The sequence below is a fragment of the Hevea brasiliensis genome, chromosome 3 (assembly GCF_030052815.1).
Source record: "Hevea brasiliensis isolate MT/VB/25A 57/8 chromosome 3, ASM3005281v1, whole genome shotgun sequence".
Taxonomy (NCBI): Eukaryota; Viridiplantae; Streptophyta; class Magnoliopsida; order Malpighiales; family Euphorbiaceae; genus Hevea; species Hevea brasiliensis.
The window spans coordinates 18,817,499-18,844,567 of record NC_079495.1 but is presented as its reverse complement, the minus strand read 5'-3'; the positions used below and the strand labels follow the sequence as shown (position 1 = coordinate 18,844,567).

Here is a 27,069-nt window from a genome sequence, read left to right as displayed (position 1 = left end):
GCTGTTTGAAATTAGGGTTCCCGCAAAACCCAATTTGTAACATACTCGAATTGTGAAGCCCATATCTCTCTCGTTTCATAATGTTCTTGTGCGAATCTACTCAACTTAACTCAACTAAGCGTTTATCTAAAAAATTTGGGGTCGGCTATATGGATTCGCTTTCGCCACTCTAAACGATTTTGGGTTAAATCATCAGAAATAATGAATTTTTTTAATTAAAATTAAATTATAATTTTTATATTTAAATTTAGTTATTAAAAAAATATTTATTTACAATAATAAAAAAAACTAATTATATTATTATAAAATAAATAAATAACAAATATTAAAAAAATTTAAAAATTAAATAAGTTTTAAAATATGTTTTGTAATAATTTATTTTTCAATTATGAAAGATATTTTTTTATTTTTTGAATTAAAAGATATTTTTTATTATTTACATGTTTTCTTTGTTTTACATATATAAAAAAAAAACTGAAATTTCTTTAAAAAAAAAAAAAAGAAAATGAAAGAACCAAACAGATCGGTGATTTTTTTTTTTAATTTATTGGCCAATCAATTCTCTCCATCGCATGCTTTAGACAGCTCATAGAATTTTATTACTTTATTTTTAATTCATAGAATAGGAAAATGGACAAATTTTCTTTTTGAACGCAAATCTTATTTTACTGATTATATATATATATATGCTGCCAGCTCGACCGTAACTAACTAAAAAAATTCTATACATGTGCTGCCAGCTCAGCCGGATCTGAAACAACTTCCCTGCCAGTTGTAGTGTTTAAAAAATATATATTTTTTTAAATTTACAAATAAATTATAATCGTTCACGTGCACTTAATTGTGCCAGTCTGACTGAGATTTGTCCAAGGAATCTCACAACTGCTAATTAATAAAAGAAATAATAATATATATATAAAAAAAGACTAAGACCTATTAATAAAATTTTATTTTTCTGCCTTTTATTATTTATAATCCTTTTCTAAATTAATTTTATAGCATTTGTTATTTATTTTATATATAAAATAATATTTATATTTTTTAATGGTACTTTAAAAATCTTTTAAGAAGATTTTGAGATTAAAATTTAGTGTTTGATTGATGAGGAAAAAAAAAAGAAAAATTTAAATTACTTTTAATGTTTCATTGAAGTAAAAGATTTTTTATACATTTTTTTCATAAAATTAAATTTAAATATTTCATAATTTTTAATCACATTTAATTTATTTTATAAAATTATTTTATTTATTTATTTATTTATTAACACTATTAGTCATCATAATACATTTGTAAACTTACTTATTAAGTTCTTGTGCGAATCTGATATCTAAAATTAAGTTCAGAATCTTATGAATCTTTTCTAATTGGTTTCGCATTCATATCTATTGTGATTTGTCACGACCCAACCTATGGGCCGGACCGGCACTAGGACCTGGGCCAGCCTAAAGCCCCCGAGGCCCGTAGTAAGCCTAACTGTTCATTAACCCAACTATAAGGCCCATTTGGCCCAAAATCAAGAAAATAAACGGACAGAGTCCGGCCATAAAATGGACTTTCCAACGGGGAGTTTTCGACTCACCCGACCTGTAAACACAATAAATACTCAATTGGGAGCTCACCACCCTCCACATACTCATCAAAGATAAAATAAATGGGAGCTCACTCCTCATCCAATCCATCAAACATGCATAGAATATTAAGTTTACAGGTCCAAAACAATAATTTAGGTTAATGACCCAAATCAAATAAACCTTTCTAACACAGGCGGAACTTCTCAGAGTTAACCAGTTTCTCCAAACATTAGTAATCGACTGCGAGAGAAAGCAAGTTAACCTCAAAAAAATCCTCCCGTGGTCAGAAAATTTTTGAACAGAGTGAGCGTCGACTGTGGAGTAAAATATCAATTTTAACCATAATCTCTATAACTATCTAAAACTAATGCACTCAGAGAGTGAAATGCAACATCAACATCATTTTCACATCATAACATCAAAAGGTAATTTGGAGCACTCACGCACTCGTAGCATCATTCATAATATATGGAGCCGATCCCCATACGCCTCTCTTAAATCCAACTCGTGCCAAATAAGAACTCATTTCTGACTTCCACTTAATAACCAAATCGGGGTCCCAAATAAGAACTCAAGCCGTGACTACCCCGAAGGATCGGGTCCCACAAGAACCTGCCGTGACTACCCGGCCCCATCCATAGTCCACACCACATCACACGCGACGCCAACGCACGACACCGCCTCCAAATTACCACAACAACACTCATGGCACGTTAACAGTTATGAATGCAACATAAATCGTGCCTAGAGTTTAACTACATAAATATATGCATATAAGTGATGCATAGGCATGCTGAACATATAATAATATCGAAATTACAATTAAAATTAATATTTTACTCACAGACTTGGCGACAATCATTGTGGCGGTTGGGCGGAGGAAGAAGGCTGTCCCGACTCACCTGACAATTATATTACAATTATTTAATACAAATGACTCAATACAATTCAAGAAAAGACCAATTACGTCCTAAGTCGTGCCGAAAATCCGGCAGAGTCTCCCCTATACCTAGGACCTACCCAACCTGCAAAAGGGCTCAAAACACACTTCTATACTCACAATCCATGTATCCACAACTCAACCACAACACACAGCCCCTCCTGGGCCCATCAAATCAGTCATCCATCACATTACGTAAAATTTCAATTTAGTCCTTATTATTGATCATTTTGCAAAACCGCCCAAATAAGCTCTAAAAATTCTAAAACTTTGCCTCATGTCCTTAGCAATATTACTAAGCTATTGCAAAAAAAATCATAATTTTTTAAGCTACCACGAATATTTTATGGATTTTTAATCCTATTTAAGCACTAGAAAATTACGAAAAAGCAAGGTTCGGGTTTACCTTTGCCGATTTCGACTTCGGGAACGCGCTCGGGATGTCTGACAATGGGGGGCTAGCCAAAACCTCGGTCCAATTCCCGAGACTTTTCGTGAACGGGTCCGTTTAGTCGAATTTCGCAGACCCGGTCAATTGTCGAATTTCCGCGAATTGAGGATACCTACACGAAGCCCATAACACGGGGGTTAGTACATAAATTTTTCAGAATTTTCTAAGCTCATTAAATGCTCTAAAAACATCGAAGTTCCGTGGGACCCATCAAAAACGGTGTCGGAAAAATTTGAAATTTATGTCGCCAAGCTCTCGACGAGTGGAGCGTGCTGGTACCCTGGTTTTCTCGTGGATTCACTTGCCGAGAAATCTAGCCCAAAAGTCGAAATGGGCTAAAATCTTGCCGAGCAAAAATTGGACAAACCGCCGATGGATTTCGCTGCTCTGGTGTCTATGGAAAGCTCTCGCCGAGTAGATGATTTTAGACACAAGACCCGGTCCAATTGGTGGCCGGATCGGCCGGATTTTGGCTGGGAAGGTGAACGGTCGCGCGGGCGCTGCGCGTTGCTTCTGGAGCCGTCTTCCAGCTTTCCAGGCGGCGGCCGGCCATGGGGGAGGGCTGAGGCGGCGCGCCGGCAAGGTGGGGAGGCAGGGGAGGTGGCGGCGCGGTAAGGGGAGGAGGGAGGAGACAGAAAAGAGAGAGAGAAGGGGAGGAGGTTAGACGCGCGCGGGAGGAAGAAGGAAGAAAAAGAAAATGCCGGTCCGATTCGACTGGTTCGATTCGGCCGGTCCGATTCAGGATACAAAATTTTGAATTTTTACTCTTCCTCGGGACCGAAAACGAGGTCCAAAAATTCCGAAAAAATTCCAGAAAACTCAGAAAAATTCATAGACTCTAAATATATTTTTAGTTTTGCCACGTGGTCTTTAAATTAATTTTTAAAAATCATCAAAGTTTATATTTTCGGAAAATTGAACCCGAATTTTAAAATCCAAAAAATCTCAAATAATTTCTTAAAATTTAATTAAAATTAAAATATCAATAATACTCATAAAATAATAAAAATTTAAAATTCTTGGGGTGTTACATTCTTCCTCTTACGTAAAAATTCGTCCCTAATTTTACACAAGACAGTAATAAAGCACATGATTATACATTGAGCAGATATGGGTACTTGCTACGCATGTCCCGCTCGACTCCCAGTGCACTCTTCCACCGATCGACTCTCCATAAAACCTTAACCATAGGGATCTGCTTTGATCTCACTGCCTCACTTGGTAGTCCACTATGGCTACAGTCGCTCCTCAAATGTCAAGTTCTCTTTTAGCTCTATCACATCCTGGCCATAGACATGAGAAGGATCGGGAATGTATTTCCGAGCATGGAGATGTGAAACACGGATGAACGTGAGAAAGGTTGGGTGGTAGCTCCAACCGGTAGGCAATCGCCCAACTCTATCAAGAACCTCAAAAGGTCCAATATACCGAGGTGCCAACTTGCCCTTCTTCCCAAATCTCATGACTCTTCATTGGAGATACCTTCAGAATACATAGTCGCCCATCGCAAACTCCACATCCTCCGTCTCGGGATCCGCATAACTCTTCTCGCTTCATCGAAAGCCGCCTCGGCCGTTCCTCGATTAAAGGAACTACCTCAAGTGTACCGCATTAGGTCGACATCATGCACCTTCGCTTCCCCCATTTCTGTCCAACACAGAGGAGACCTACACTTTCTTCCATATAATACCTCATAGGGTGCCATCCCTATGCTGGAGTGATAACTGTTGTTGTAGGCAAACTCCACCAAAGCTAGCTGCTCATCCCATTGACCTCCAAAATCCAAGACACTCATGCGAAGCATGTCTTCCGTTGTTTGGATTGTCCTTTCGATCGTCCGTCTGGTTCGAGGATGGAAAGCCGCATCAAGTTCAATCAGGTGCCAAGTGCCTCCCGCAACTTTCTCCAAAACCGAGAAGTGAATCAGCCCTCGCCGATATTATGGAAGCCTAACCCCATGCAATCTGACTATTTCTCGAATGTAGAGCCGAGCATACTGTGCCACAGAGTAGGTAGTCTTTACAGTCAAAAAGTGAGCTGATTTGGTCAGACGGTCTACAATTACCCATATCGAGTCATATCCTCGCATGGTACGAGGCAACCCAGTCACAAAATCCATAGTGATCATTTCCCACTTCCATTCGGGATAGGGAGCTCTTGCAGCTTCCCCGACGGTCTCGTGTTCAAACTTCACCTTCTCGACAAGTCAAGCACTTGGACACAAAGTCCGCGATGTCTCTCTTCATGCCATTCCACCAATAGCTATCTTTTACATCATGGTACATCTTGGTGGAACTCGGATGGACATCAGCATGCTGTATAGTGTGCCTCTCGCATGATTTCATCTCTCCGAGATTGTCCACATCGGGCACACATATCCTAGAACCTTGCACTAGGGCGCCATCATTGGCAAATCCAAACTCACCACCTTCACCTTGTCGTACTCTTTCTATGATCTTCATCAATTGTTGGTCTCGTGGCCGGGAAACTCTAACTCGTCCTTCAAGTCCGGCCTCACCAAAAATGAGCCAACAATACTCCTCATCCGACAGATCTAGGATTAAACCTTGATCCATCAACTCATGTACCTCCCGAATCAACTGCCTCTTCTCCGCTGAAATGTGCGCCAAACTACCGTAAGATTTTCTCGCTCAAAGCATCTACTACTACATTGGCCTTCCTGTGGTGGTACCGGATGGTGCAATCATAGTCTTCGTAAGCTCCATCCATCTCCTCTGTCTCAAGTTTAAATCCTCTGTTGGAAGATGTACTTCAAACTCTTATGGTCGATGTATATCTCGCACACTTCACCATACAGTAGTGTCTCCGCATTTTTAGTGCAAAGACTACACCGCCATTTCCAAATCATGGGTGGGGTAGTTCGCTTCATGCCTCTTCACTGCCTTGAAGCATAAGCCACTACTTTTCCATTCGCATCAAAACACACCCTAGGCCAACTCGAGGCGCCACAATACACGGTGTATCCTTCACCACTCACTGTAGTGTCAACACAGGGCGTGGTTAGACACTCCTTAAGCTTCCGAAACTCACCTCACGCTTATCTCATCCAAATGAATGGAACATTCTTCTTGGTCAACTTAGTTAGGAGCCACTATCCTCGGAGAAATCTTGTACGAAATGCCTATAGTAGCCAACTAAACCTGTAAAACTTCGTGATCTCGTTGATCGTTGTAGGCCTAAGCCAATCGCCATGCCTTCAATTTTCTTGGGATCCACTTGAATGCCGCCACTAGAAACCATGTGTTCCAAGAATGAGATGCTTTCTAGCCAAAATTCACATTTTGAAAATTTGGCATATACCGGTGCTCCTCAACGTCCCGCAACACCATTCTCAAGTGCCACACGTGTTCTTCCTCGGTCCGAGAGTATACCAAAATGTCATCTATGAATACGATGACAAAACGGTCCAAAATGGCTTGAACACGGTTCATCAAGTCCATGAAGGTCGGTGCATTAGTGAGTCCAAAAGACATCACCAAGAACTCATAATGACCATATCTTGTCCTCGACGCCGCTTTTGGACACGCCTCATTCCCGATTCTCAACCGGTGGTAGCCGATCGTAGGTCTATCTTGGAAAAGAATCTAGCCCCTTGGAGCTGATCAAACAGATCATCGATCCGAGGAAGTGGATACTTGTTCTTCACAGTCACCTTGTTCAGCTGTTTATAGTCAATGCACAACCTAAATGACCCATCCTTCTTTCTAACAAATAGAACAGGAGCACGCAAGGGTGAAGTGCTCTGACGTATGAAACCCTTGTCCAAAAGATCCTGTAGTTGCTCCTTTAACTCTTTCAATCGCTGGGCCATCCCGTAAGGTGGCATTGATATGGGGTTTGTACCCTGACAACATCAATGAAAACTCTATTTCCTTCCCGTGGCAACCCGAAGCTCCTCCGGGAAGACATCCATAAATTCTCCGACAACAGAACATTTTCCATGTCGACACCTTCTACAGATGTATCTCTCACCAATGCCAAATACCATTGGCATACACGCATCAACATTTTTCTAGCACTAATTGCTGACACCAAAATATATGGAGCAACGCTCCTGTCACAGTCAAAGCTAAACTCTTCCACACTGTATGTGGAAATACACCTTTTGTTCCTCGCAGCCTAAAGTGGCATAGTGAGTTGCCAACCAATCCATCCCCAAGATTACATCGAAATCCATTACTGGTAGAGGAACCAAGTCTGCTGGGAGGATCTTTCCATCCACTACTACTGGGCTACCCGGAAAAACCATATCTACATATATGTTGTCACTAAGTGGGGTAGCTACCGACAAAGGACATTCTAAGGTTGTAGGGTTTCTACCAAACCTGATGGCAAACACAGGGGAGACAAATGAGTGCTTAGCACACTGATATATTAAAACACGAGCTTCATAGGAACAGATCAGAAGAATACCTGCAACAACTGCATTTGAAGCCTGAGCATCCTGGTGGGTCAGGGTGAAAACCCGAGCTTGACTCTACCCCCGAGTGGCGTAACTCGACATCGACTTCTACCTCCCGACCGCCTCCAAATCCACGCCCCTTGTCCTCGGCCTGGCCATCGAATCGATCGCCGCTATGCCGAAGCACTAGGATACAATCGCCGAGGAACATTTGCAATGTAACCTTGTGACCCCATCCGTGGCTCGCCAACACGGGCATTCTAGCAAAGTGACCCGCTTGGCCACACCAAACATACTCCGAACCCATCAAACAAGGTCTTGAATGTCCTCTTCCACACTGCACAAGGTGCCAAGGAGGATCTCAACTAGACCTAATCGCTGTACTCGAACCGTGACCACCGCTGATCCGCACTCGGTCCGAACCCTCGAGGTTTATGTCTAAAACCACTCTTCTTGTTCCTACTTTTTCCTCAGAATTACTCGCCACCACTATCCGGAGTACCCATTTGGGGAACACCTGAGAACCCTCTCGCCTGCTTTTTCTTGCTCTTCCATTGCCATCCACAAAGATAGCTAATTATGTAACACTCTCATTTAGTTTAATTATGTAACACATATACATAATTAATTTAGTTTAATTATGTAACACTCTCACTTTAGGTAGTCCGTACATTCCACTGTTCCGGTGACTAATGTCTGTCTGGACAGGCAGAATGCCTGGAACTATATTTAAACTAGAGTGAGGAGTCATAAATAGTTTAAATAATGACAAGAAAAATTAAGAAAAAAATTTAAGTATCATATTATCTTCTTAAATATCTTTTATATTACACGTATTTGCATATAATTAATGTATATAATATTATTTAAATAATTTCATATTATTACACTTAAAAATATTATTTTATTACTTATTAACTCTTAAAATAAAATATATTAATTAATAGTATCACATTTAAAATAAAATAATTCAATTTTTTTAAATGAAAGCATATAATTTTTATTTTATTTTATTTTTTATTTATAATATTTTTTATGATTATTTAGGATATCAACATAAATTTATATTAATAATTATTTTATTAACATTTTATATATTTTTAATTAATTTTATAGATATGCCTTTTTAACAATTTGTATAACATTAAATAGTTAATATTAATTTTAAATATTAATATATTAATAATTTTTAATATTAAAAATTAAAAATTAATAAGCTTAGGTGCGAAGCATTTAGCCAGTTTGTATATATATCAAAATCGTTCAATTGAACTCAAAATTTTTTTAAGGTGTTTATTCTTCGCTTTTTTTTGGGAATTAGAGAGATGCCCTCATGCGTCAGGAGTGCACATGAGGGCATCCCATCAGCCTTGGTTCCATGAGGTTTTTCCTGCAAAAGAAAATTGTGACAGTGTTTTGAAATTTTTTTTTAAAAAATAAAAAATAATTTTTATTTTTATAATTTTTATATTTAAATTTAGTTATTAAAAAAATATTTATTTACAATAATAAAAAAAACTAATTATATTATTATAAAATAAATAAATAACAAATATTAAAAAAATTTAAAAATTAAATAAGTTTTAAAATATGTTTCGTAATAATTTATTTCTCAATTATGAAAGATATTTTTTTATTTTTTGAATTAAAAGATATTTTTTATTATTTAAATGTTTTCTTTGTCTTACATATATAAAAAAAAACTGAAATTTCTTTAAAAGAAAAAAAGGAAAATGAAAGAACCAAACAGATCGGTGATTTTTTTTTTTTTTAATTTATTGGCCAATCAACTCTCCATCGCATGCTTTAGCCAGCTCATAGAATAGGAAAATGGACAAATTTTCTTTTTGAACGCAAATCTTATTTTACTGATTATATATATATACTGCCAGCTCGACCGTAACTAACTAAAAAAATTCTATACATGTGCTGCCAGCTCAGCCGGATCTGAAACAACTTCCCTGCCAGTTGTACATATGTCTTTTTAATAATTTGTATAACATTAAATAGTTAATATTAATTTTAAATATTAATATATTAATAAATTTGGTACTAAAAATTTAAAATTAATAAACTTACGTGCGAAGCATTTAACTAGTTTGTACATATTTTAAAATTGCGACAGTTTTTTGAATTTTTTTTAAGAAAAATAAAAAAATTAGAGTTTTATGTCTTATATTTTAATCTTTCAAATAAAAAATTGAAAATTTTATTTTTTAATTTTTTAAAATTTAAATAAAATTTAAAAATAATTTTAAATTATTTTCTACATTTTTCTTTTATAATAAAAATTTCATTTTTCAACAGTTTTTCAAATAAAAGATAATGAATTTTTAAATTAAAATTAAATTATAATTTTATATTTAAATTTAATTATTAAAAAATATTTATTTACAATAATAAAAGAGTAATTATATTATGATAAAATAAATAAATAACTAAAATTAAAAATTTTAAAATTAACAATAATTTATTTTTTAATTATGAAAGAGATGAATTTTTTTAACTAAAAAAATTATTTTTTTATTATTTACGGGTTTCCTTTCTTTTGTACATAAAAAAAATGAAATTTTCTTTAAAAAATGGAAAATGAAAGAACCAAACGGATCGGTGACTTTTATTTTTTTTTTTTTTAATTTATTGGCCAATCAACTCTCCATCACATGCTTTCGCCAATTGACTTTCTGTCTCCCTCTTCGATTTTTGGTGTGGACTGTTTACGTTTAAAACTTGATGCAGGCGACATGACTTGTTATATAATATAAGATCTTTTGCTCATTCGGAGTTCATTACCCAAAACCAAACTCAAACCTTTAAACAGATCTTTTGCTCCTCCATACGATGGCTTTAGAATCATTTGCTTTCAATGTTGCCCAGAAAGTCCTTGAAAAGCTAGCTTCCAAAGCCTACCAAGAAATTTCAATTGCGTGGGGTGTTCAAGGGGAACTGAAAAAGCTTGAGGATGTCTTGATGACTGTTAAAGCTGTGCTGTTGGATGCCGAGGAGAAACAAGTGAGCAATAATGATGTGCGAGTGTGGCTGATTAAGCTTAAAGATGTTCTTTATGATGCTGAAGATGTACTCGATGAATTTGAATGTGAGACTCAGAGAAAGCAATCGCTTAAATTATATGGAAGCACCACCAAAAAGGTACCAAAAAAAATTAATTTCATTTACATATTTATAAATTATTAGACTTTGTAGTACATGTATTAAATTAAAAAAATTAAACTTAAGTAATATATATATATTTCATTAGAAAAATAAATATAAACATAGATAGTTATGTTCATGAAAATTTTATTTATAATTATATAAAAACAATATAACAATTTACAAAAAAATTCTCACGATTGTTGAATAAATTATAGAAAAGTAAAGTAATTATACATAAAAGCAAATTATCAAGTGCAGCAATTAGTGAAGGAGATTAAATATTTTAGTAAACATACGGCCAAGAATTATTATTGGATTTAGATTTTTATATTATATTAATAATACATTAGTGAAACCTCACGACCTTATAATACTTATCAGTTATAGGGCAACGTAAATAAAATTAGAGACATAATATATATATATATATATATATATATATATATATATATATATATATATATATATATATTAGTAATTGAATATGAATTTTTGTTGATTTATTAATATATTAGGTGTTATGAATTCATATTAATAAAGGAAGAGTTAATATAACCAATAAAATAATACAAAAATTAATCAAATAATGTACTCGTTATAATTGATATTTTTTTGCTATTTAAGAGATCATTTATGGCTTAAATTTTGGCATTTTTTTATTAGGAGTTAAGCTCAATTTAATTTATAGATTCAGAGTTTGTAATAATTGCATACAATAATAAAAATATATCTTTAAGGTTTTCTTTATTTTATTATTTATAATTTTTTTTATTAATTATTATATACAAAATCATATATATTTTTTTAAAATAATATAAGTTTTTGTCCATGAGGTTGTCCTTTTACTTATACTTTTATATATATTGTAGCTCGATAAATTTTATTTTATATGCATATTTATTTGTTCATTTTTTTTTCTTAATTTATATGTACCATATTTAATTTCAGGTGGGTCGCTTTTTTTCATCCTCTAATCCACTTGCTTTCTCTTTTAAAATGGGTCATAAAATAAAACAAATAAGAGAGCAATTAGATGAAATTGCATCTCATAAGGCTAAGTTTCATCTTAATGAACGAGATGAAGGTAGGCGTTCTATGCCTAAGGAAAGAGCGATGACCCACTCCTTTGTAAATGTGTCTGATATTATTGGAAGAAATAAGGATAAAGAAAATATCATCAGACTTTTACAAAAGCCTAATGATGGTGGAAAAATCGATGTTATTCCTATTGTTGGAATTGGTGGTTTGGGGAAGACTGCACTCTCTAAATTAGTTTATAATGATGAACGAGTGCAAAATCATTTTCAACTTAAGATGTGGGTATGCGTATCAGAAGATTTTGACATAAAAAATTTGATTGAGAAAATTATTAAATGTGCCACCAGTGATGGAGAGAACAGAAGCAATTTGGAAGTGGAACAATTGCAAAAAATCTTGCGAGAAAAAATTGGTGATAAAAAATACTTTCTCATTTTAGATGATGTGTGGAATGAAGATTCTATGAGATGGGATCCATTACAAGAGCTTTTGTTTACAGGTGCTAATGGAAGCAAAATTTTAGTAACTACGCGTAGTAAGAAAGTAGCCTCCATTATGAGCACCATTTCAGAACCATATGAGTTATCAGGTCTTCCGCATGATAAGTGTGTGGCTTTGTTTACTAGATGTGCATTTAAAGAAGGTGAAAAGAAGCACTATCCAAACTTGTTAACAATTGGGGATGAAATTGTGAAAAAATGCAAAGGAGTTCCCTTAGCAGTGAAGACATTAGCATCACTTCTTTTAACAAATAAAGAGGAAAGTTATTGGAAATTTATAAGAGATAGTGAGTTGTGGAAAATAGAGCAAAAAGAAAATGATAAAATTTTACCTGCTTTAAGATTAAGTTATGAACAATTGCCTGCTTATTTGAAAAAGTGCTTTGCTTATTGCTCCTTTTATCCAAAGGATCATGAATACGCAAGTCTTAGATTAATTCAATTTTGGATGGCACATGGACTTCTTGAATCAACAAATGAAAATGAAGATTTAGAAGATATTGGATTGCGATATTTTCAGGAGTTGGGGTCTAGATCTTTTTTTCAAGATTTTGAGGTCTATGATTGGCTTATTATGTGTAAAATGCATGATTTATTACATGATCTAGCATTATCATTGACGCAAAATGAATTTTCAACAATAATCTCAACCACCACACACATCTCAAAGAGTGTCCGCCATCTGTTATTTCCCGACTTCACTTCACTTCCCCATGGTGTTTCCACTCTCTTACAAGATTTAGAGCATGTGCGCACTGCCCTATTTATGAGAACTGAGGAAATCAGTCAATCAGCCTTGGATTTATGTTTGTCAAGATTAAAATATTTGCGGATGTTGGAATTGTCACAATACAAATTAGATGTATCGCTGGAAAGGATTGGGTCTTTAAAGCATTTGAGGCTTTTATTTTTACCTGAAATTAAAAAGGTCCCCAATTCTATTTGCAAGTTACAGAATTTACAATCTTTGTTACTTGCTACTGAGGAGTTACCCAATGATATAAGGTACTTGATCAGCCTTAGATTTCTAAGTTTTTCCACAAAGCAGAAGTGTTTGGCAAAGAATGGACTAGGCTGCTTGACTTCTCTTAGGCTTTTGTGCATTAGTGGCTGTGAAAATTTAGAATACTTGTGTGAAGATATGCAAGGCCTCAAACATCTTCGAACACTTACTATTTTTAGATGTGAAAGCCTAATCTCTTTGCCTCAAAGTATGAAATACCTCACTGCATTGGAGACTCTTCATATCGAGGATTGTGAAAACCTCAAATTGACGATGGAGGAAGGGAAAGCCGATCATGACTTGGCTCGATTCAGCCTTCAAAGGCTGATACTCATAAGTTCACCAGAATTGGTAGAGTTTCCAGAATGGCTTCTTCGAGGATCCACCAACACTCTGCAACTCTTAAAACTAAGATGGTGTGATAACCTCAAAGAATTGCCTAGGTGCCTACAGAATATAGTATCTCTTCAAAAACTTGTGATTGAAGATTGTGGTGAATTGAGCGAAAGATGTGAACGTGGAAAAGGTGAAGATTGGTCCAAGATTGCTCATATCCCTAAAATTGTTCTTGACGGTTCTGAAATCAATTCAACAGATGATTCTTCAACAAGCGAAGATTAAGTACGTATAAATTTCATCTAATATTGTTCATATTGTTAGTTTTGAATTTAAACTGTAATTTTCCTTTTTTTTTTCTTTTTAATTTATTGGGGTTTGCATGTTCAGGAATTTAGCATTTTAGATTGAAATTACTTTTCCTTTATGATATAATAAATTATATAAATGGTTGAGCTACATGATAACCTTCTTCTGCTCATTTGGTTTTCATCTTTTGTGGCAGATATCATGGCAACTCTGCTGAAAATGCCAACTGCTAAATGTAATAATGTTTGTATTTGATGTTGTGCTTGTGCTGTGTTGTAAATTGCCAATACATGTGTTTTATATTGTAAATAATGCTTATGAAACTTGTTAATCAAATATTTGTATCTCTAAACTGTTGTTTCTTTTACTTTTATATTGTAACTATAAAAACTATTTATATTTGTGATAGTGCTTCATCTTTGTTTATGATCAAGTCGTAAGAAATTTTGCTCATGATGGAAAGATAGTTATTTTCTCTGCTCACCAAACCAATTTCGATGTCTTTGATATGCTTGATGACCTCTTCCTCCTTTCTGGCAGAGAAGTTGTTTATTTGGAGAAGCAAAGATGGCTACAAAGGTGAGCTAAGTTCAAATTTGAATTATATTTGATCAATAAAAGAAAAAGGTATAGTATCATGTTTGTTAGGAAGTAAATGAATGAAATATGATATCGAAAAATGATTTTCCAGTCCATATGCATACTGTCTTATATCACAATTGTTCGCTGAAGCTGCATTTCCTTGTCCAAGAAAAAAGAAATCCTCTTGATCATTTCCTCTGATACATTACTTCATTCGAATGGTAGCTGCTCTGCTTTAAAGTAAACGCAAAGACAATTTGTACGTTTAATTTAACAGTTTGTGCTATGTGTTTCCACTAATACTATAGTTAATTTGTTTGGAACATTTTGTCTTCAGGGATTCCTGAGTCAACATGACTACATCAAAGATCAAGATAATGCTTGTCAAGAAATAACGTGTTTCTACTTATTCAACAAAAACAAGGAAAAGATTACAAGAATCACGCGTATTGTGTGTAGTTTCTACTCAGTAATTTGATTCTAGTCAGCAATTTACTTTTCATTGGTTTCTTCAATCGATCTTGACATTAAAAATTAACATTAATTAGAAAAAAGAAGAAAAAGCAAAGGTTCTCCACCTTGGCACAATGGTAAGTTTGCTCTTATGTCAATAGTATGCATAGGTGCTGGGCTTTCTTTGGGAGAGGAAGATGTGCTGGGTTTCTATGTGGCTTCGTCGCTTGGAGGCTTGCCTTTTGCCATGGAAGAAAACAAAGGTAAGAAATAATACCTACAAGGCCTCTGTTCTTGGAAAGTTTGGACTTGGATTCTAAGATAGTGGTGTATTTTTATTTATTTATTTATTTATTTTCTGTTTTATGTCCCTTTGCAGAGAGGAAGACTTTAGCCTATGGGTCTTTTCATAGACTCTCAGTTTGGAAGTCCTCATCCACTTTCCCTTTGGTCTGCTGCACCTGATTGTGTGAAACGGAACATCGATGGCTCTTCATGAGGGAAACCTGGTCCCTGTTCCATTGGGGGTGTTCCTTCGTGATCACAGAGGTTTATACATGTGTGTCTTTTCTAAGTGAGGCAAATTCGGCTGCCGATTGTTTAGCTAGCCAAGGTGACTCTCACTTGTCTTCACAGCTTTCTTTTAGAATTGCCTGGATTTTGCTGTGCCTTTGTTGATCTGATATGACTTTAGTCTGTTTCGGTTCTTCTTGGGGTGAAGAGGTTGCTGCTTTAGGTCGGGTCTTGTGGGGAATGCCTGTTGGCATGGGCTAGGTTGCAGCTTTCCTCATCTTCTGTATCTGTCTTTTTCTTTAATGAAATTTCTTGCTTATAAAAAATTGAAAAAGAAAATCCAATCATTTGATGGCTATAGTAGATGTCGTTGGAGTTGGTGCAGGTCAATTATCAGTTAATTTGGTTTTTTCGTGTGCCTGTTTCATTGAGCTATTGAGGTGCTGGTGTATGTCAATTACCAATTTAATATGTCTAGTGGTTGCTACCACGAACATTGGATTACTAAACCAGCAGCTAATTACAATGGCTAAACCAAACAAGTCCTAAATTTTGCAACTATATATCACAATGCATCCAAAGCTACGAGGGAATCCTTGAGACAATGTATGGTTGAAAATGCCTGCAGATTCTATCGGTACATATATCCTAAAGAGTCACTATGTGACCAATAAGAAATTACATAGGCAAAGCTGAAGCACTACCATATGTACAAGATTGAAGGAAATACAAGAATGGAATTTTAAATTTAAAATTCCTTTGGGTGGTCTGCATGTATAATCTACAATGCAGTGTTTAGCAATACAAAGTATCATTGTAAGAATTATAATGCATTAGTTGGCTATAACCCTTTGTTAGGAAAAAAACACTGGTGACTGCAAATTCACTGCTTAGAATACCCTCTCATTTATTTGCTTCAATAAATTCTTTGCACTCTTTATTCTTTTTGACTGCTGATACAGTTCTGCATCACCAACACGGAACATTTTAAAGCAGCCAGAAACAATAAACCATGTAATCTAAATGTATATGAACAAATGGAAGGAAGAATGGAAGGAAAACCGATCTAAAAGGCATACGGATAATGAAAGAGGTACGCAAATAAAACAATCAAGCCAACCTGAGCATCTCCTTGTTCTTAAAGAACTGCACACAAGGTGTACCCATAATTCCTGCTGCTTCTGCTATTTCTGTTTCTTGCTCGATATCAATTTCAACAAAATACACATTTTGATCAAATTCATCAATCACGGGCCATTTAGCCAAGGAAAAAGGACATGACCACAACAAGATGTACTATTACTAGAATGTCAATCAACATAGAATAAGAATGAATACGACTTTTATTCGTCATGTTATGTACATTATATCATAATAACCAGATTTAAACATTGTTTTGCATTGCAATTTTAGTGGCATTTCACTCTACCAGTTTCGTTAAAGGGAAAAGAAGGGCTGTTCAAATTTTAAATACAATCTTGAAGATCGACCAAGAATTTGAGGTTGATTTATGCATTCAGTTTATTTATTTATGGTTGAACATATAAATTCACCTATGAACTTTACTAAAAATGCCTAGTGGCGTCATGAACTTTCAAAACGTCCTGCCACACACCTTTGTGGATAAATGAAATTAAGAGAACCCTGCAATTCGCTGACCAGGTAGCGTGTTATACAATCACGATGATGTGGATAAATGGAGCTGACATGGATAAGTGAGAACTTAAAAATAAAGTAAAATAAAATAGATGTAAAAAAAGCTAGCCTCTCTCGCACAGCACCCTTCTCTCATCTCTTCTACTCAATAAAATTACTAGAAGATCAGTGCTCTGTTTCCTATCCTCCAAGCAATGGCATCAGCTTCTCGACTCTTCAACACCAACACGCTATGCCAGTTTGATGACGATGAAGATGAACGTGGCGTTGAAGCTGATCGCCATTCTGGCTGCAACCTCTCTTGCCGTAGAGATGATTTCTTCTCATGTAGCTGTCTTTTCAGTCCTTTATAAGTTTTTTTTTTTTAATCTAAAATATGAAACGATTGATCTAATATCAGTGGATAAAACCTGCAACGTAAGCAACCAAGCAAGCCAGTAAAAGAAGCATATTCATTAAATCATCGTTAGACCATTGATCTGAATCTCGATACCTAGATTTGTCTCCAAAGGAATCGCTAGGAAAGCGTTACAAGCCTATTTGGCGTATTCTATTGATCTCTAATCTCGCCCTTGGAGATAAATGAATCTTTTCTAAAAGGGCAATAATAATGGGGACAGTTGGACGTCAAAAGCCTTGATTATGATTTACGATGAAGCTTAAAAATGTGCCTTTAAGATCCGAGTTTGATGAAGTTAATCTTGGGAGTCCTACTGTAATTTTGTCTATCAAACCATGATCTAAGGATTGCTCAAAATCTGTTCTGCTATTGGCTTTCTGTAATCAAGACTATTGTCTACTGCCAACTGATGTAGAACAAAGCGAAAGAACCAAGATGAAGGAGAAATCAAGGACCAATCCTTAAAAAGAGAACTAATTCCCAAGATATTATTGATATCAAAAAAATCGACATCACACAACTTATCCAATAACAATAGAAACCCTAGGTCTTATTTATAGAATTACGAATCCCAATTACATTAGGATTTTAGAACCATAATTCAATTCTAATTAGTAATACTAAATTAAACCAAAATAAACTAGCAAATAATAAAATTCCTAAATAATAGACCTAATAAAAATAAAATTTCTAAATAATAAAACTTTTAAATTTCCTAATTTTATATAAAATATAATTCCTAAATTGTATCAGGAATATCATCTTCCTATTTTGCATTATTCTCCCTGGTTGGAAAAAACTTGTCCTCGAGTCTTGAAGTGCGACAATCAGAAACTACATTAGGAGAACAATCAACTCTTTAGTCTTGTATGGTAGCAAGAAGCTGAAAATCAAGCACTTCATGCTTTCCTTGCATCTCTAAAAGGATCTGGACAAACAAAATCAAATGGATTAATAGTTGAAAGGCTCTTCAAATCAATAGAAATAACTTAATTTTCTTCAATCTTCATTGAAGTTTCTATAAAGTGATCTTTTTTTTTTCTACAATTTATCCTCTTCAAGCTTTGCTTTTGCATTTTCATCAATTTCTTACTCTAGAATAGGCTCTTCAATAGGTGTATATTCAAGACTCAAATATTTAGATTCTTCGATCTTAGGTTCTTCAGGTTGCTCGTTTTCAATTTCATCTTCAAACACAAGTTGCTTTTCAAATTCAAGCTTCTTTTGTTGTTGGCTTGCTTTTTCAAGACTTCTTGACTTAATATTTTTAGAACTTTCTATTGTATCCAACTATTCTCTCAATTGGAATAGATGTGCTTCTTTCCATGCTTCAAATTCTTTAAGTTCTTTATGCTTATCTTGTTGATGGGCCTCTTGATCGTGATACCCATTCTTACATTCTTCAAGTGCTTTCTCCCTATATTGTAATATTAGTTGAATATCTCAATACTCATCAATGACCCTCGCTTTTATCATTAGGGTGGCTGCCTCTTCGAAGCCAGGTGAAGCAATTCCAGGTGAGGCGCTAAAGGGTCGCCTTGCCTCGCCTAGCGTAGTGCCTCGCCTTGGCGCTTTTAATAACACTGAACACAATTTTATCAAGTTGTTTATAATAATCATCAATTTCATCTTATATTCTTTGAATTACATCCCATAACTCATCTTGTACCTTAGAATCATCAATATCATCTTCTAATCTTTCAGTCCACATTATGATTTCAAATTAAGGAAGTATAACTCATTGAAGAAAGCTGAAATTTTAGCAATTTAGAAGTCATTTTCATAAAATAAAATAAAAAAAAAATCTAGCAGATTCCTTGACTTAACCCAATGGATTTTTGTAGCTGAGAAGTCGGATAACAGTTCCGACAACAAAGATGGGCAGATTAATATTAGTTGGCTTGCTTTTTCAAGACTTTTTGACTTAATATTTTCAAAACTTTTTACTGTATCTAACTATTCTCTCAATTGGAACAGATGCACTTCTTTCCATGCTTCAAATTCTTCAAGTTCTTTATGCTTAACTTGTTGATGGGCCTGTTGATCATGATACCCATTCTCACATTCTTCAAGTGCTTTCTCCCTATATTATAATATTAGTTGAATATCTCGATACTCATCAAATAAACTATCAGAAGCATAGTTAGGACCTCCATACAATCAATCAAATAACACAATTTATCAAGTTGTTCATAATAATCATCAATTTCATCTTGTTTTCCTTAAATTGCATTCCATAACTCATCTTATACCTTAGAATCATCAATATCATCTTCTAATCTTTCAGTCCATGTTATAATTTCAAATTAAGGAAGCATACCTCATTAAAGAAAACTGAAATTTTAGGAATTTAGGAGTCATTTTCATTGGAAAAAAAAATAGAATCCAACAGATTCCTTGATCTGACCCAATGGCTTTTATAGCTGGAAAGTCGAATAACAATTCCAACAACAAAGATGAGCAGATCCATGACTGGAGAAGGACTGGAGAGGGTTAGATGCCAGATAAATGTAGAAAACTTGGAAGTCTAGATTTGGGTGAAGATCTAACTCGATCAGATCTTCTTTTCTGAGAAGTTGCAAGTGATCAGAAAGGCTGTGAAAGGTCACCTAGATGTTGCTGGTGGATTGGCGATGGTGATGCTTGGGTTTGATGGCTGGATGGCGGTGTATGGTGAGGGGTGCTGGGTTAAGCTGTTTCTCCAAGCTTTTTATTTTTTGTTTTTTTTTTTTTAACAGTAAACAAGGTAGAAAATTTTGGACAGAGCAGAGGAAAATTTTGAGGGCATAGTGGAAGGTCTGAAAGTTTGCAAAAGCTTATGGAAATTTAGATCGAATTTAAGTTCTGATACCAAAATTGATTTAGAATAAAGGGAAAGAATCAAGAAGAAGGAGAAATCAAGGACCAATCATTGAAGAGAAAACTAATTCTCAAGATATTATTGATCTCTTAAAAATTGTCACAACAAAGCTTGTCTAATAACAATAGAAACCCTTGGTTTTATTTGTAGAATTAGGAATTCCAATCACATTAGGATTTTAGAACCCTAATTCAATTCTAATTAGGAATACTAAATTAAACTAAAATAAACTAGGAAATAATAAAATTCCTAAATAATAGACCTAATAAGAAAAAAAAAATCCTAAATAATAGAACTCCTAAATTTCCTAATTTTGAATAAAATATAATTCCTAAATTGTTTTAGGAATATCATCTTCCTATTCTACATTGCCAACATTGAGTTCAACTCTACTTGTTTTTAGGCTATTGATAAATTGGTATTGAGCTTTTAATCACCTTTACAAAGAAAAGTGTGCAATCATTCTCACATTTCTCTGACAGAAAGTGCATAGTGGTTATGCGCTTCCACCTATTTTGCACCCGATGGTTAACTTTTTAATGTTCCCATGGCATTTTTCCCCTCTTCTGATTGGAGCAGTATGCTGATAAAAAACTAAAGGGGTAAGTTAATGAGTACATGGAATTCAATCATATTGGAAGGTTGAGGTGTTGATTATGATAGAGTTAGCACCATTGAAGTTCACTAGTGGCTCACAATATGTGCCATCTGTGCCAAAGCCAAGTTCTTCCTGCCTGTTTAATTAGCACTTAAATTCCAATATTAATTAGCACTTAAATTCCAATTTCTTGCCTGTTTAATTTATCTGTTCTTCCATAGGGGCACATCTGTGATTTTGGCACTTGGAATAATAATTCTTGGGAATGGGTCTTTTATTGGCCTCGTAATCAACATGATTGGGAGCTGCAGCTGCTTGCTAATCTTCTTTCTCTTTTGAGCTCTTTCAAGCTGTGTCCTCAAGGAATGATAGGCTAATGTGGAACCATCACTGAATGGAGTTTTGTCAGACAATTCTTTCTACAAATGCTTGTTAAATGCTTCTTTCCAATCCCAAGATTTTTCTGTTAAAATCTGGTGTAGGCTTACAGCTCCAAAGGTAGAATTGTTGGTATGGTTTGTTCGTCATGATAGGTTATGCATGAAAAATTGGTCGTCTTCCATTGGTATTCTAGATCCTTCACAACATATCTGTCCTTGTTGTATGATACAAGGAGAAACAACGGCTCATCTTTCCTAAACTGCCCCTATTCTTGGAATGTTTGGACTTGGATCCTAAGATAGCCGTATATTAATTTTTGTTTGCTGAGCTCCATTTTATGTCCCATTGTAGAGTGGAAGACTTTAGCCCATGGGTCTTTTCATAGACTCAGTTTGGACATCCTCATCCACTTTCCTTTTGGTCTGCTTCATCTGATTGTGTGAAACGGAAGGTGGATGGCTCTTTGTGAGGGAATCCTGGTCCCTGTTCCATTGGGGGTGTTCTCTGCGATCGCATAGTTTTATTTGAGTATTTTTCTAAGTGAAGCAAATATGGCTACCAATTGTTTAGCTAAGCAGGGTCACTCTCGTATGTCTTCATATCTTTCTTTTAGAATTGTCTAGATTTTGCTGTGTCTTTGTTGATCTGATATGACTTTAGTCTGTTTTTGTTCTTAATGGGGTGAGGAGGTTGCTGCTTTAGGTCGGGTCTTGTGGGGAATGCCTTGTTGGCATGGGCTAGGTTGCAACTCTCCTCATCTTCTGTATTTCTCAGTTTCTTCAATGAAATTTCTTTCCTATATTGTAAGTTGCCAATGCCAATACATGTGTTTTATATTGTAAATAATGCTTAAGAAACTTGTTAATCTACTATTTGCATCTCTAAACTCTTGTTTCTTTTACTTTTAAATTATATTGTAAATATAAGAAGTATTTATATTTGCCATTTATATTTGCCATAGTGCTTCATCTTTGTTTGTGATCAAGTCCTAAGAAATTTTGCTCATGATGGAAAGATAGTTGTTTTCTCTGTTCACCAACCCAATTTCGATGTCTTTGATCGGCTCGATGATCTCTTCCTCCTTTCCGGCAGAGAAGCTGTTTATTTTGGAGAAGCAAAGATGGCTGCAAATGTGAGCTAAGCTCAAATTTTAAATATAGTTGATCAACAAAAGAAAAAGGTATCATATCATGTTAGTCAGGATGTAATTGAATGAAATACACAGCCACCATATGAATTTCCAGTCCATTTTTCTATTGAAATTTTATTTTATTACATTCAATTTACATCTTACCAAGCATATGCATAATGTCTTATATCACTGTTGTTCGCTGAAGCTACATTTCCTTGTCCACGAAAAAAGGAAATCCTCCTCTGATACTTTAAAGCAAACTCAAAGACAATTGTATGTTTAATTTAACAGTTTGTGCTACGTGTTTCCACTAATACTATCGTTAATTTGTTTGGAGCATTTTGTTTTAAGGGGCTTCCAGAATCATCAGATTCCTGAGTCAACGTGACTACATCAGAGATCAAAAGAATGCTTGTCAAGAAAAACCAGGCTTCTACTTATTCAACAAAAACAAGGAAAAGATTACAAGAAATCACGTGCATAGTATGTCGTTTCTGCTCAGTAATTTGATTCTTGTCAGTAATTTATTTTTCATTGGTCTCTTCAATCAATCTTGAAGATGTTCCAACTTCTAGCTATTTTACTACCCAAATAACTCCACATAATATATTTTACAGATGGAATGGCACGATAACCAAAGTCATGTTCAGCATATCATAGTAGCAAGGCCAAAATATGATGGCAGTGAGATCTAGATGTTGCCCAAAAAGTTGGAAATAGCATACCTTGTTAAGAATTGGCTTCAAAGTCCTACATGGACCACAAGTTGGTGCTGTATACAGTACACATATGAACCGTGGACTTTCATGGTGCAACTTTCATATAGCATACTGCAGAAGAAAAACAAGGAAGGAAAAATTAAACAAATAAGCTTCAAACTAAGAATAATTTAAGAATCAAATACATGAAAACTTAATGAGATATTGAATAAGACTAGCACAAAAGAGCTCAGAACTCACCATTAATGAAAATTTACGTTAATCGTGAAATAAGAAGAAGAAGAAGAAGAAGATCGCGTCTGTAAGTGTAATGTCAAAGCCCTCTTGAACGTCTCTGTCAGATGGTTCCTTCTTAACCTCTAGATTCCAGAATCATCAAATTCCTTAGTCAACATGACTACATCAAAGATCAAAACAATGCTTGTCAAGAAATACCAGGCTTCTACTTATTCAACAAAAACAGGGAAAAGATTACAAGAAATGACATGCAGTATATGTAGTTTCTGCTCAGTAATTTGATTATAGTCAGTAATTTAATTTTCATTGGTTTCTTCAATCAAACTTGGCATTAAAATTTAACAACATTAATTAGAAAAAAGAAGAAACCTTATGTACTCTGCCTTTTAAACTGGTTTCCTATTGATAAGATATAGATATTGCAGGAAGAACGTGTCAATGAATCAAACACAAGTTATACCAGCTGGTGGAAGCAATTAAGCACATTGACTCATTGTTCATCCATAAACCAATATTTTGTAATGCAACTTTAGTGCTGTCTTGTTAGTGTATTTTGTATTTTTTCTCTCCAGATTTTTTCACTTAGTATGTTATTGCTTAGATTTGGCGTATTGGGTAAGGCTATCGGCTTGGGTTGGCTGGCGATATCCGTACTAAATTTTTCTTAAATTCCATTAATTAATAGAATGTTGTTTTGAAAAAACAAAAAAAAAAAGAAAGTACTATTGGATGAGAATGTTGTTCTACATTATGGCATGAATTAGGTGCTGGGCAATCTTTGGGACAGGAAGATGCGCTGGGTTTCTATATGGCGACGTGGCATGTGTTCAAAATTTTAAGATAATCTTGAAGATAGACTAAGAAGTTTTATAAACTCTGTATGTTTTAATGTTGAATAAGATTTATTTATTAACATAGAGCTTTAAGCATAATATTTTGTCATTCTAAATTGGTATGTAATTAATTATTTAAATTTTATTATTATTTATTATTTTAACAATTAGATCATAGATTTAATAAATCAAAAAAATAATTTTTTAAATAAAAAATTATAATTTTTAATTTATTGGCCAATCAACTCTCCATCCCATGCTTTAGCCAACCACTTTTGACTCTCTGTCCCCCTCTTCTATTTTCGGTGCGGACTGTTCACGTTCAAAACTTGATGCGGGCGAAATGGCTTTCTATATAATATGAGATGGCTTTCTATATAAGAAAATCTCTGTTCTTCCTATCTTTGGTTTTATGTTTTAGTAGCAGAGTTTGGTTAAGATTGTGATGCCTAATTTGTGGTTGCTACGTCTCCGATGATTATCTTTTCTAATTGTTGTGAGGCTCTTTTTGCCTCTTTCCTATTTTTTCTTTAATAAAATTTTTTATTTGTAAATAAAATAATGTATTTTTTAAAATATAAAAATTAAATAATTAATTTTATTAAAATATAAAAATTAGATAATAATTTTTTTAAGAATTATTAATTATTTTTTATTTTTAAAAAAAGAAAAAAAAAAAAAAAAGCCAAAGACCAAGACTTCTTATAGACAAAAGCTATCCTTGTGACAGAGGGGAGTTATCATTCAAGAGAAAAGAATTATTAACTCTATTTTTTTAAATTAAAGAAAAAAACAAATACCCAGGAGTTTTATTTTTCTTTTATTGAGCAATCAACTCTCCAACACAAAATTTTAGTTCAAAACGTGAGAAGATCTTTCAGATTTCGCTATTTCATACCCAAAACCAAACTCAAACTGTTAAACAAACTTTCTGCACCTCTATAAGCATATTATAACTGGCAGATAAATTATAATTTCAATATAATTGTACATTTTGAAAGGATACGGAAATTATTAATGCGAAAGTTGGGAAAATATCACATCAGCACTTCAAATAATTATTGCTTCTTTGTCTCATATGTTCCTTAAAAGCTTGCATTGCAATAATTTTGCCAGTTTGATTGAGATTTGTTTAAAAAATTTCGCGACTGCTTCCTAACAAAACAAATAATAAAAACAAAGACGAAGACTTCGTAAAGATAAAGGCTCTCCTTGTGGGGGTGGAGCAAAGTCATTTTTTAACCTATCTCCAATAAAGGCTAATCCACCATGGTTTAAATATCATTATCTTGTGGAAAAGCCAGAACTAGGGTAGGTCATCACCCCCATTATAAATATTATCTTGGACTGTGGTGGACAACTTTAATAAAAATGGATGCAACATATGTTAGGGGAAAGGGAATAAAGAATAACGATTTATATATGATGTAAAATATATTAAAAGTATTTTTTATTAATTTAAATTATATTATATTAAATATTAATATAAAATAATCAATGCCAATAAAAATTAAGAATAAGCATCTAATAATATATATAAGTTTTATAATTTAAAGTTTTTAATAATCCTTTCATATTTATTTATAATATTATAAATAATATTATATATATTATTTAAAAAATATTTTTATTTCAATTAATATCACATTAAGCATGTTATTTACATTATAATTTCAAAAGATTTTTGTTATAATTAACATTGCTTTATGTTGTTCAACATTTAATTTAATAACGCTCTAAAAAAACGTTAAAAAAAATGCTTTTAAAGATTGACTGCTTCCAAGTAAAAGAAAGACTTCTTAAAGGGTAAAGAATTATTAACTTTTTTCAATAAAAAAATAATTATTATTTAATTTATATATTTTAATAAAATTAATTATTACATTTTTAAAATATATTATTTATTTTATATATTTTACTCTTATTAAATTATTTAATCTTTCCATTAATTTTTTAATCAATAAATTTTAAATTAATCAAATTATTATTTAATTTATTTATTTTAATAAAACTAATTAATTAATCTTTAAAAATACTACTATTTAATCTTTTTATTTTAATTAAACTAATTAATTAATTTTTATATTTTAAAAAATACAATATTTTGAAAATTTATTCTTGAATAAAAATAGAAAATTATTTTAAAATTTTTGTTATTTAAAATATATATCACCCTATTAATTATAATAATAAATTATTATTATTATTATTGCTATTATTTTTTAAAAAATAATTTTCTAATATATTTAATAATATTTTATATTGTATTGATTAAATTATTATTGAAATTCAATTAAATCTTAATCTTTTATGCTTTGTCTTCATTTATTTAATAATTAGTCAGATTTAAAAGCATTGCTCTAATGTTTTTATATAAAATTTAATGAAGATTTAAAAAATAATTTTAAATTATTTTTTATGATTTTCCTTTTTAATAAAAATTCTATTTTTTGACAATTTTTTTTAATTATGACTTTTTTAATAAAAACCTTTAAACAGATCTTTTGCTCCTCCATACGATGGCTTTAGAATCATTTGCTTTCAATGTTGCCCAGAAAGTCCTTGAAAAGCTAGCTTCCAAAGCCTACCAAGAAATTTCAGTTGCGTGGGGTGTTCAAGGGGAACTGAAAAAGCTTGAGGATGTCTTGATGACTGTTAAAGCTGTGCTGTTGGATGCCGAGGAGAAACAAGTGAGCAATAATGATGTGCGAGTGTGGCTGATTAAGCTTAAAGATGTTCTTTATGATGCTGAAGATGTACTCGATGAATTTGAATGTGAGACTCAGAGAAAGCAATCGCTTAAATTATATGGAAGCACCACCAAAAAGGTACCAAAAAAAATTAATTTCATTTACATATTTATAAATTATTAGACTTTGTAGTACATGTATTAAATTAAAAAAATTAAACTTAAGTAATATATATATATTTCATTAGAAAAATAAATATAAACATAGATAGTTATGTTCATGAAAACA

At 33.4% G+C, this 27,069-nt stretch overlaps 2 protein-coding genes and 1 pseudogene across 4 annotated transcripts in view; 2 read left to right on the top strand and 1 right to left on the bottom strand.

Moving 5' to 3' along the window:
- Positions 1-27,069, top strand: part of LOC110642383 (putative disease resistance protein RGA1) — a 92,437-nt gene that overhangs the window by 49,351 nt on the left and 16,017 nt on the right. For 2 of the 3 annotated variants that reach the window (XM_058143915.1, XM_058143912.1), the window contains one exon: positions 21,011-21,977. The exons of the other annotated variant lie outside the window; for it this stretch is intronic. The gene's annotated coding sequence lies outside the window, so the exon portion shown is untranslated. Of the gene's footprint in view, positions 1-21,010; positions 21,978-27,069 lie in introns of those variants that run through there. 3 annotated transcript variants of the gene reach the window in all.
- Positions 10,162-14,760, top strand: LOC131178648 (putative disease resistance protein RGA1). Its single transcript, XM_058143903.1, has 4 exons — positions 10,162-10,535; positions 11,490-13,703; positions 13,924-14,306; positions 14,647-14,760. The coding sequence occupies exons 1-2, from the start codon at positions 10,227-10,229 to the stop codon at positions 13,701-13,703; spliced, it is 2,523 nt and encodes an 840-aa protein (XP_057999886.1). The 5' UTR covers positions 10,162-10,226; the 3' UTR covers positions 13,924-14,306; positions 14,647-14,760.
- Positions 16,179-26,607, bottom strand: LOC131178337 (thioredoxin reductase NTRC-like; annotated as a pseudogene).